At 45.7% G+C, this 12886-nt stretch overlaps 1 protein-coding gene across 5 annotated transcripts in view; it reads right to left on the reverse strand.

The window, feature by feature from the left end:
- Positions 1-12886, reverse strand: part of NEK11 (NIMA related kinase 11) — a 166700-nt gene that overhangs the window by 20030 nt on the left and 133784 nt on the right. For 4 of the 5 annotated variants that reach the window (XM_048838753.2, XM_048838756.2, XM_048838755.2 and 1 more), the window contains exon 15: positions 8716-8812. In XM_048838753.2, the coding sequence (XP_048694710.1) occupies positions 8716-8812 (97 nt within the window). Of the gene's footprint in view, positions 1-7462; positions 7594-8715; positions 8813-12886 lie in introns of all 5 variants that reach the window. The other variant, XM_048838757.2, reaches the window with a different exon arrangement.

The raw sequence follows: 12886 nt of genomic DNA on the forward strand, positions 1-12886 counted from the left end.
CTGCGCTGCTGGTTCAATGCTCTGGGTGGCTGGGCTATGAGCTCCTGGGGCAGCGCAGCTGCAGAGCCCGGCCTGACCCGTTGCTCTGTGCTGCGCGGCCATAGCACTGCCAGCCACCGGTGCTCCAGGCAGCGCGGTAAGGGGGCAGGGAGCGGCGGGGTTGGATAGAGAGCAGGGAAGTCCGGGGTGGTGGTCAGGGGAAAGGGGTGTGGATAGGGGTCAGGGCAGTCAGAGGGCGGGAAACAGAGAGGTTGAATGGGGGCAGAGGTCCCGGGGCCAATCAGGAAGCAGCCCGGGGTGGGAGGTCCGGGGGCGGTCAGGGAGCAGGGCGTGGTGGATGTGAGGCGGCTGTTAGGGGACAAGGAACAAGGGGGTTGGATGGGGTAGGAGTCCTGGGGGCGGCTGTCAGGGGGCGAGAAGCAGGGGAGGGTCTGATAGGGGTCGGGGGTCAGGCCATGCCTGCCTGTTTGGGGAGGCACAGCCTCCCCTAACCTGCCCTCCATTCAATTTTGGAAACCCAATGTGGCCCTCAGGCCAAAAAGTTTGCCCGCCCCCGCTTTAGAACCCTAGTAACTCCTGCATCAAGCCCATAACTTCTGGTTGGCCTAGAGCATATCTTTTAGATAGATACCCAGTCTTGATGCAAAGACACCATAACAGAGACTCCACCACATCCCTAGGTAAGTCATTCCAATGGTTAGTTACCACCACTATTAAGAGTATGTCTGAATTTGTCTAGCTTCAGCTTCTAGCCACTTTGTCTGATACATAAGAGAGACCTTTCCTATCAAAAAAATCTTCTCTGTGGATGCATATATAGAAAGTGATCCAGTCACCTCCTATCCTGGTCTTGAATAACCCTCTTAACTTTCTGTTGGTTATATAATTGCACCACATCTTAGGAAGCACTTAAGAATATCCCCAGAAACCTTCCAGATACATGGTTGCACACATCACCTATCTTTTTCAAAACGAAACAAAGAACAGTTACGCACTTTATGCTAACTGCGGTTCTTCGAGATGTGTTGCCCAAATGGGTTCCACTCTTGGTGCACATACAGCTCATGCACTCCAGATCAGAATCTTTTGGCCAGCGGTGTCCAGTGGGGCCATGCCTATGCCCTGAGTGCCCTTACAGCCACCCAGCAGAGAGCAGAGCAGGACCAACTGGCCCTCAGATCCTTTGCCAACAGAGAAAGCAGGTGCTATCAGACTCAGCAGTAGTGGGGAAGGAGGGCGGGCTGTGGAACACAGAGAGAGAACACATCTCAGAGAACAATAGTTACTGTAAAGTTACTGATCCTTCTTTGAATGATTGTCCTTATGTATTCCACTCTTGGCGACTCACAAGAGGTGCCCTCATGTAAGGGGCTGGTGCTCGGCGTCTGCCAAAGCAGGCTTCAGATCTAGATGCCAGGACCAAAGAAAATAATTTAGTAAACGTATGTACTGAACCTCAGGTCACTGCTTTACAAATTTCAACAATGGGAACAATGCTGCAGAAGCTGCTTGTGCTCTGACAGAGTGGGCTCTCGCCTGGGCAGAGGATTCTAGTCTAGCTACACGGGTACCTATCTGAAATCCATTTGGACAGTCTTTGAGATGATGTAGCTTGTCCCTTCATTCTTTCAGCAAAAACAAGAAATAAGTTTAGTGAGACCCTAAAGGGTTTAGTTCTGTTCAGATAAAAAGACAGGATTCTAGGGACATCTAAAGTGTGACGCCTAGACTCCCCCCTCCCACACACACTTGGGTAGAATATTGCTTAGGAGGAGAAATGGTAAATATATCCTTTGGTTCAGATGAAACTCTGAGAGGACTTTGGGCAAAATCTTTGTTGGTAGAGGTGGAGAAAACAGAACAACCTTGCAAATTTCACCAATTTAATAATAATAGGACTTCTTGAGGTATTTGAACTGCCATGTCTATGTCATGTCTGCTTGAGTGGACTTCAACCACCCTTTCAAAAAAACCCCACAAAAACAAAAACAAAAACAAAACAACAATTATGGTGAAGTCTAACCTACTGAGCCCCACACAGGCACAAGGTCATGCAGCCTAACATTCCTAGACAAGTTCTGACCATTGTCAATGGGTTTGGCTAACTGATTTATGAGGTCTGACAATGGGGCAAACCTGCTTCAAGGTAAATATGCTCCTCGCCATTGTAGAGTCCGGAAGTGCTCCTACAAAGTCTATTTTTTGCATCAGCAGGAGTGATGATTTCTCTTTGTTGATTGGGAGCCCTGGAGTGGTGAAGAGCTGGAGTGCCAATGTATGCTGCCTGTGACTTGCTGAGGAGAGCGTCCCCAAATCAGCCAGTCATCAAGAGACAAACTAGAATGCCTTGTTCCCTAAAATGTGCTGCTATGGCAACCAGACCTTTTGTGAAAACTCTTGGGGCTGTTGACAGTACTCTGGGCAGGGCGTGTGAAGTCCCCTCTGCACATCTTAAGTATCTTCTGTGAGTAGGATGGATTGATACATTGAAATATGCATCCTGGAGGTGGAGAGCTGCAAGCCAGTCTTCAGGATCTAAAATAGGGATTACTGTTGCCAGGCTCACCATTCCGAACTTGAACTGTGAACAATGGTGTTGAATTCTCTGCTGTCCAGAACAGGGCACCAGCATCCTATTCTCTTTGGAAAGTAAAGGAAATAAAACCCCTTCCCACTGACCAGATGAGGAACTTCTTCTATTGCTCGAAGAGTGTGGAGGGATTCCACCTTTTGTTGCAACAGTCTCTCAAGAAGATAGTCCCTGAAAACGGATGGGAAATGTAGGTGGTGAGTAGGAATTGCTTGAAACTGAATTGAATAGCCTGTTTCAGTGTTCTCAAGGACCTTCTGGTGAGAGGTAATGCTGTTCCAACCTCCCTCAAAATAAATCGACTGATCTCCTAATGGCATTCCCAACAACTCTCAGCACAACCACCAAACTGTTTTGAAGCTGGTGTCTGTCTCATTGAAGTCGCAGTAGAAGAAGAAGGCGGCCTTCTCCAATGAAACTTCTGTTTGTCTCTAGGCAGTTTGGAGGGTCTTTGGCATGGCTGATTGTCAAGCTGTCCTGTAGTAGTTCAAGAGCATGGGTACCAACCTCAGGGCAGACTGTTAAGAAGCGGGGCACAAAATCCAAATGGATTGTGTGTTCTATTATTAGATTTCAGCAACCAAGTATCAAGTGTAAACTCCTCAAGCACTATAACAGCCTTAACATGGAGTCACAGACAGTCCTCTTGGGTACTCCAGTCTGTGTTGCCACTCAGGTAAGCTTGCCTATGTGACAGATGGTCCCTTACATCAAAAATCACAATAATATTCAAGTTATTCCCAGTCCCAGTCACTTATCCCAGGTCAATTGCACCTTAGATCTCATGCGAAGGACAACACTTGTAGCCAATCCTATAGTAAACTATCTAAAGATGTATTAACTAGGAAAAGGAAATGAGAGCCATTTACAAGGTTAAAGCAAGTAAAGACATACACACAAATGAGTTCCAATTTTAATTTTTCAAAACTAAAAGAAGCTTCTATAGTAAGCAAGTTCTAGGTGTCCTTTAGGGCTAACCCTGGCAAGCACTGGGGATCTTTTGCTTATGCTTAGTAATCCTTGCCCCCTCAGAGTCCAACCAGCATAAAAGATACAGTTCCTCCTTTCTAGGACTTTTTGTTCTTCCCTCTTCTGCTTTGAGTTGCAAATTCAGCTGTTGGGAGGAATTCTCTTGCACGTCTCAACACCAAATGAACTATTGTGGAACATCACACAACTAAAGACTTTGTTGATTGCTCCCCCTTCACCTCCACCCCCACTGAAGATATCTTCACTGTGAAAAACAATAAAGGGGACTCCAGCAGGGCTGAAACAGTTAAACCGCCCAGTGCTATAAACTTCTGAGTATCAAGAGTAACAAATTGGAAAAGGTGCCGACGTGGTCAATACCAAAGGAATTGGCATCCCACTGCCAGCACTGAGAACACGGTGGCAGTCCAGACTCTGTACCAAAGGTAGCTTGTGACTGATTTTAGATGGTACTGAAGCATGGGATTGGCATCACTATGGGTGCCAGAGGGGCCTAAGTCAGGCCTTGAGTTACCTTCATTTAAAGTGGGAAGAGGAGATGTTTTCCTCTTTTTTAGCTAGATCCCTGGGATGGAGACCTGCACCTGTGCTCAGGGCCCAGGACATAGGCGCCAAGTTTCTATCTGCCAGGGAGTGCTCCCCGCCAGCTCTGCCCAGGACCCGCCCCCACTCCACCTCTCCCCACCCCTGCTCTGCCCCCATTCTGCCTCTTCCTGCCCCCATCCCGCTTCTTCCCTGCCCAGTTCTGCCCCTTCCCCTGAGCATGCTGTGCCCTCGCTCCTCTCCCCCCACCCAGCACCTCCAATTGCAGCAAAACAGATGATCGGCAGAAGGTGCTGGGAGGGAGGAGGAGGCGCTGATTGGCAGGGCCCACCAGCAGGCACTGGGGGAAGGGGGATGATGGCATTTCAATTGCCCCCCTGCCTGCCCGCCCCCCGCCTCACCTCCCTGCCTGCCTCCTCACGAAGCACGGGGCCCCCAAAAGCATGGGGCCTGGGGAGGTCACCCTGATTTGCTGTACCCTAGGGACAGCTCTACCTGTGCTCCTTAGAGGAACAGTGCTGCCTCCTATTACTTTTGGCTGCAGAGGAAGGGCTTATCTTCACTACGTGGGACTGTTACAATCGATGCAGCAGATGTCGATTTAGCAGGTCTAGTGAAGACCCACTAAATTGATGGCAGAGCACTTTCTGGTCGACCCCGGTACTCCACCTCTCTGAGAGGAGTAAGGTAAGTCGACCGGAGGGCGTCTCCCGTCACTGCAGCGCAGTGAAGACACCGGGGTAAATCGCCATAAGCTACGTCGACTTCAGCTACGTTATTCATGTAGCTGGAGTAGTGTAACTTAGGTTGATTTACCCCGGTAGTGAAGATAAGCCCAAAGACTTGATAGGAGGAGCATCTGAGGAATGCTTTAGTGAGGAAGCAGAAGCCCTGGAGGTTAGCCCAGAGCAGGTGCCTGCTGGGGCATTTTCAGTGGCGGATTACTCAGAGCCAGATGGGGTTTGTTAGCCTGGATCTGAAGCAGGTCTCATTGATTTGTCCAAAAATAAATAAATAAATTTTAAAAAAGAATCCTTCACTAATAAAGTTTGTTTGAAGAATGAATGACAAACAGAACCTTTCTCAGCAATATGCCCCTCACTGATACCAAACAAACATTTTGAGTGTCCATCAGTGAGGGGTACAGCTGCCTTACAAGATGAACAACACTGAGACCCAGGAGATTTTCATTGAACCATGAAGCTGCCCACCCGCTTCCAGGTAAACAAACATTAGGAAAAAAGTTCACTTAAAGTAAAACCTAATAAAACTATTATCCTAACTAACTACGAACAACACTGCTAGGGTGACTATATACCAACAAATTCATTTTAATGAGCACAAGTGCAAGATACAGTGACACGGCTCTCTCTGTTCTGTCTCATTGCCATGGCGGTAAGAATGTACTAAGGAACAGTTAGCTCCACTCTTTCCTTCGAGTCCTTTCGAGGGGTGATGCAAGACCATTGAGGGTGCAGGTGTGGCCTCAGACACTGCTGACCAAAAGATCTTAATCTTAAGTGTCTGGGATGCATGCGCACCATGAGTTGAATCCATGTAGCCAATCACTCAGAGAAGGAAATTAGTTTCCCTAAATATGGCAAACTGCAGCTGGGTATCTGAGTTATTATATTCAAAAAGCTCAATGACCTCATTCTACATTCCTGTAAGATGTTCTTTTAGCACCATCTCCTGACATCCTCTAATTATGAATACACTACAAAAATCCCTGTGCACCGACAGAGCTGAATCTGCTTATATTAGTACCCTGATAAACTGCATGTCTATGCACTGCCAGGGAACGGAGTCACAGAAATACTTAGTAATGACTCCAAACAATGAATACATGAAATCTATTTGACTGACTGTCCTGCCTGCTGTTGTCTGCAACCCCATTCACATTATTTACAGATGTCAATTAACATTTGCTACCACACACTTTTTGCTGTTTCACCCTCTGTTGACTAAATGCGTTTCTTTCATTAATGTAATTTGTAGTGTTTGTCGTGTACAATGCTTACCTTTAAAGCATGTCATAAAATAAAAGAGTATCTCTCAGCACAAAGTAGATAATGGGAACAATCATTAATTGGCATGCTTCTGGTTCCATAAAAATGTACCAGTTACAAGGATTCCACCGCACTTCCATTCCATCCTTATTGATCTTACCTTCTATGTCCCAAAGAGGACTCTTGAGCGACTGAGATTTTATGATAGCAAAATATACGATCTCTCTCTTTTATTGGAGCCTGTCAACTGGAAGGCCCTACAGTAAGGTTTGTAGAGTTGCAATTTTCTGACTGAAACTGAACAACACAACTCTGAATAATATTAATCTTGCTCTAAGCAGCATTGACTTGCACAGATTTGCAATGCATTATATGCTGGGTTTTTTTAGGGGAGCACAGAACAGCTGATACTTGATGGTCCCCTTCTGGCCAGACACACACCCCTATTCACCCACCCTGCTTTGTATGCCCCCACGACAGTACTCTAAGCATGCATTGTTCACACACGGGAGGTTGCTGTGATCCCCGGGGGTGTGTGTTTGCATATGTGCTGCTTATCAGCCTTTTTCTTCCACCTCAACTTCCAGCCCCATTTTCTTGCAATTAACATACTGTCTCACCTTTGCATGTTCGGACCGTGGCATGGTGCACAGCATACGATGGACAAAGGGCCCTAGAGCGCTCTAACCACAGACAAATTCTGTGCATGCTTACATAATTAAGTGGTTACTTTGACTTACAAAAATAGGTTCTGATTTTAGTTTACAAAAAATTAAAAAAGCATAAAGGGACCACAGTGTAAAAAAAAACAAAAAACCATCATTCTCAACATGTTAAACCAGGGTTTTCACCAAAATGTGTGTGTTTATTAAAATATTTCTGGGACACGTTTTCAAGCTAGTATAGCCTAGCACTCTCTTAACATTTCTGTCACGATTTTTAACTTACATAAGGAGCCCATCCTACAAATTTCTGGGTGCCAAGAAATAATTTACTTACACATGGTCTGGCTCAGCAGCCCATGGAAACTGACAAACATTGTTTGTTGGAAAATGCAACTTTATTTTTAAATAGCTTAGCAAGACCATGGTCCAAAAGCTGACCCCAGCAAGCAGCACAGATAATGAAAACCTGGTCTACAAGCTGTAAGTTTTGTCTGGTGTCCTGCACAGAGAGTAATTTGGCAGAGCTCTATTTTTTTCAGCTGGAAATGAAAGACGTCTAAAGACATATAAAGATGTCTTGAATGGTGCAGATTTATCCTGTAACTCCATTTGCCTGCAGGGTGAAAGCTGCAAGGTTATTGGATATTTTGTGTAACCAAACTCACCTCTGAACCACTGGGCACATGACGCACAGTGTCTCTTTCAAAAGTGCTCTCCATGAAAGTGGTACTGACAAGAATCAGATTGGCCAACGCTGCGTGACCTCAGTGCTATGGCCAATCCAGGAAGTAAAATCCTAGGGAGATGGTACATTTAGGACTTCTGTAAAATGGAATAGCCTCAGCTGGTTCAGGGTGACCATCAGTAAGACAGATATTTGGTAGCTACTTCTCTTGGGCCCATCTCTACTGGGCATTTTAGTGTAGCAGAGTGTTTTGAGTAGTGCATCAGTGCTATAATGTTGGTTTTTTTTCTGTAGAGGTTTCAATTAAATTACTATTGCTAATAATTTGTGTTTATTGTTTGTATTTTGGTAACACCCGGAATGTGCTAGGCACTGTCCGCACACACAGGAAAACAGTGTCCTTGTCTGGAAGGACTCACAATTTAAGATCAGCGGAAATGTTGTAACACTGTACTTCAGTTCTGATAGAGCATCATAACTAATAGGTCACTATCTAGCTAGAAGTACAGTAAACCTGACATAGTTACTATAATAATACTCTGTAATTACTGTAATAGGCATGAGCTGTATTAATATATATAATTAGAAGGGAAGCTACAGATCTCTGTTCTATTAAGGAAGTGAAATAATTATTTATTACAGCTGAGATTTTCAAAGGAGCCATTTTCAAAGGAGCCTAATGGAGTTTCAATGGGAGTTTGATGCCTATCTTCCTTAGTCTTCTTTGAAAAACCCAGGTTACAGCACTACTATCCTTATTTAACCGGTACAAGACCATCGGAAAAAATCCTTTGCAGGAATGATGGAATAAAGGCCAAAGGGCAAGTAAGGGAAAGAACACAACAACATGAACGTCTGCCGCTGATTTATGGGGTTTGTGTTGAGATGATAAAAAAGGGGAAGTTCAGAACAACACAGAAAGCTATGAAGACACAGTACGCTCCTGGAAAGGCTGACAGGGATTGTGCTGATTACAGGGGAACCGTTCAGAAGCAACGGTTAAGCCTTCCCTCAACTGGTGCAGACGAGCGTTCCGTTGTAATGAACATTCTGGGATCCATTTCACAATCTCTCTTTTCTAATCTCTTCCCCCCTCGCCCCCCATATCGTGTCGTCATTCAAAACTGTCAACTTGGTCTAAGTATTGCTTTCATAGATATATATGCTACTTACTCCCTCATGCATTTCAACTTGGTCCAAGTATTGCTTTCATAGAAGATATGAGCTACTTACTCCCTCATGCGTTTCAGCTTGGTCTCAGCCATGGTGTTGTTGATTGCTCTCGATCCCTGGGGCACGACTGGAGCCACGCTGGTGACAGTCCCAGAACCTACAAATCAATGCACAGACACTCAACCTTATTCACCTTTATCTCATCAGTAGTGCTGCAGATTCAGGACAATATTCAAGGGCAATCAGAAAATGGAAGATAATTCCCCTTTGTCACACGGTATTGCTGTATTAAAGATAAATTAGATTATTATATGCACATTGAGACAACTCAGTTCAGAGGGATAAGCAGATTTACAGTTTACAATAATTGTCATCCAACCATTGTATTACACAAAAAGGTCTTTCACATGGGAAAAAACTGGGACAGAGAAACTATTCAACAAAAAGAAATCTACTTAGACTCGTTTTCTGTTTCGTTCACTTTCCTTGTATTTATTTATAGGAACAAGATCCTTCTGACAGCCAAGTTCCTCCTTTGGCTTGATCGTGTACTGAGGTTTCAGTGTTGTGCTTACAACATCAGACTTCTGCTGTTGTAGGTGAAGGGATTTCCGCAGTATTCACCATTTACCTACTGCACAGGGGTGTTGTGAGCTCCCCAGTGATTTTAGGAGTGTAGCTGAAAGAGCCGGGGTCAGAATAAGACTAGTTCCAGCCCTTTTAGAAATGGTCAAGAGACAGCGCTGCTCAGGGTGATGGGTAAGAGGAAGGTTGCCTGACTGCTGTGAAGAGGTTGTTATGACAAAGCAAGGCATAATACCTTCTGGGGCATGGAGGAAGGTGCAGGGCTGCAACTTCTGATGCATCTTTAATAAAGTATAGCCAGCACCCCCCTGACAGTGTCCAACGTGCAGAAGAGGAGAGACCATGGAGCCACCTTTGCTTAACCCAAAAACACCTCTTGGGGCTGCTAGAGCTTCAGGCTGTTCAACCCCCTCCAAATAATGGCTCTCTCTTGCCTAGGTACACTAGCAGACCCCTTTACTTCTCCCTCACCCATGAATGGCCAGCCACACTTTGACCCGTGGTCTTTTTTATGCCTTTCAAGCTTAGACCTGTGCTCTCTATATAATGGAGCATGACAATCAAGCAATTTTGTCCCATAGAGTCAGAAATGCTGTGGGGTTGCTAAAGCTCCCCTTGTATCTGGGAAGAGGAAATCCTTATGATGTCAGTAGCAGCCTGGGTTTCAATTGGTGTCTCAGGTCTTGTCTACACAAAGAATTAGACCGCAGCAAGCTGGGAGTGAATCTACCCTCACTAGCCTGCCAGGGGCACCCTGCTGATACATAGTACAGTGCTTTGATCTAGCTCTCTTTGAAACAGGCCTAGACCAAAGTGCATGAGCAGGACTGTTAATGCACGGGGTGCGCAAGATTCACACCCCAGCTTGCCATGAACTAAATGTTAGTGTAGACAAGTTCTCAGACTTTGAAGGCAGAAGGAAACAGCAGCCACAGGATTAATAATAATATTATATGTTCTGTGAAACTGAGAGGTTTTATGTAACTACTATACAAGGGCAACCAAAATAATAGGCGGGGGAGGGGGGAATCAGTTACACAACACCCAGGCTTTAAAATCCAGTTCTTCTTTACTTTCACTTCAGTTATAATATGATATTAGCAGCCATTATACTCACAAGATACGAGCATTAATAATTGATGCTTTACCATTGAACGATAGGATTATGAGCATTCAGATGGTGCCCAGCCTTGTTTCTTGCAGTTTTTGAGATACTGGCCACTAAAATCATGTTGTTATTGAAGTGAGGGGGGGATAAGACGAGTGGGAGCAGTCAGATATGTTTTATAAGTGAGGTTACAGCTCACAAGCCTCCAGGTTTAGAAAATGTCAGCTACCCTTCACTGAAAACTAAGACAATCACTGGTGATGGTGAAATACAGACTATCGAAGGCCATTTACCAGATAGGCAAGGTTGCATTCAGTAGCCCAAGCTACTTGTCTGGTTCCTAAATATTACTATGTACCCAAGGTTTTGTCTATGTGCTTATAGTTAAAATGGTGAGAAATGACTTGCTCGGTTCTTGTCAACAATTAATTTGCACCGCAGCTAGTTAAAAAAATATCACTCTAAGTTTCTATGCTTGGAGCGGTTCAATTTCAGGGCAAAACTATGTAAACACTCTTCTAGTAACTTGGTCAGGCATGATGCAAACATGTGTATGAATGGGTTTATCAACAGGAAGACATTGAGGAAAGCTGATTTGAATAAACTAAAGTTGTGTGAGTTTTAAAGTATATTTGATACACTGGATTAAACTCTGTGTGAACACTCTCATTAAGTATTAAAGTGACCTTAATTCAGTTTAGTGAAATTCAATGCCCAACTGAATCAAACTAAACTGAATTAAGGTTATTTTAATTGTGAATGAGAGTGTCTTCACAGGGGCATAATGCAATTTAACTAATCCACTTTTAATTTACACCTTTAGTTAATGCAGATTAACTTCCCTGAATGTCTCTGTGTACAGAAGCCCCTTATCAACTTCAACTGTGTTATCATTCAATCTCTTGGGGCTTGGCTACACTTGCGAGTTACAGCTCATTAAAGGAGCCCTGGGCGCACTAGCTCACTACCCGTCCACACTGGCAAGGCACGTAGAGCGCTCTGACTCCGCGGCTGGTCTGCTCCTGGTACCTCCACCTCGGCGAGTGGAATAACGGTTGATGCGCCTCCACTGGAGCGCTGAGGCGCCATTGTGGATGCCCTGGTCTATTAATGCGCTCTGATCGGCCTCCAGAAGTGTCCCACAATGCCTGTTCTAGCCACTCTGGTCATCACTTTGAACTCTACTGCCCTGCCCTCAGGTGACCAACCATCAGACCCACCCTTTAAATTCTCTGGGAATTTTGAAATTCCTCTTCCTGTTTACTCAGCCAGGCGTGGAGTGCTCTCAGCACATCTTTCCAGATGACCATGCCACCACACGATCCCCAGTATGGAGCAATGGCGAGGTGCTGGACCTCATCAGTGTCTGGGGGGAGGAAGCTGTCCAGTCCCAGCTGCACTCCAGCAGTAGGAATTACGATACCTTCAGGCACATATCAAGGGACATGGTTTTGGTAATTAAATATTCATGGTAAATAGGCCCAATGGCCTGTGATGGGTTTTTAGATGGGGTAAGATCCAAGTTACCCGGGAAAGAATTTTCTGTAGTATCTGGCTGATGAATCTTGCCCATATGCTCAGGGTTTAGCTGATCGCCATATTTGGGGTCGGGAAGGAATTTTCCTCCAGGGCAGATTGGAAGGCCCTGGAGGTTTTTCGCCTTCCTCTGTAGCATGGGGCACGGGTCACTTGCTGGAGGATTCTCTGCTCCTTGAGGTCTTCAAACTACAATTTGAGGACTTCAATAGCACAGATATAGGTGTGAGGTCTTTTTTAGGAGTGGTGGGTGAAATTCTGTGGCCTGCATTGTGCAGGAGGTCAGACTAGATGATCATAATGGTCCCTTCTGGCCTAAATATCTATGAATCTATGAATCTATATCAAGGGACATGATGGAAAGGGGCCATAACCGGGATGCAGTGCAGTGCAGGGTTAAAGTGAAGGAGCTGTGGAATGCCTTCCGCAAAGCCCACAAGGCAAACAGCTGCTCCAGTGCTGCCCCCATGACCTGCCGTTTCTACAAAGAGCTGGATGCGATACTTGGGGGGGGGGGCGACCCCACCTCCACTCCTAGTACCCTTCACAGGCCAGTTCAACAAGGCAGGAGGAGGAGCAAAGTGGGAGCAAGGGTGCTGAGGTGGAGGAAGACATCCCAGAATCCCTATATGCATGCAGCCAGGAGCTGTTCTCAAGCCAGAATGAAGGTAGCAAGTCATGGAGGCCGGTGCTTGGGGAAGGACAAACACCAGAGGAGGTTTCCGGTAAGCAGCTTTTATTTTGGGAAGGAAGTTATTCGGTACGGGCTCTTGGGGCGAGGAGGGTTAGGGCTGCATGCATGCCTAGATGCAGAATAGGGCGTCTATGTGCTCTCTCATATCGCGGTAATCGGCCTCAGTGATCTCTTCAAAGGTCTCATCCAGAACTTGGGCAATGCGCTTGCGCAGGTTTCTCAGGAGAGCCACCGTGGTCCTTGTCCCAGTAAGCCTAACTTGTCTGCGCCACTGTGCCATGAGGGGCGGGGGGACCACTGCCGCACAC

The sequence above is a fragment of the Caretta caretta genome, chromosome 2 (assembly GCF_965140235.1).
Source record: "Caretta caretta isolate rCarCar2 chromosome 2, rCarCar1.hap1, whole genome shotgun sequence".
NCBI classification, from domain to species: domain Eukaryota; kingdom Metazoa; phylum Chordata; order Testudines; family Cheloniidae; genus Caretta; species Caretta caretta.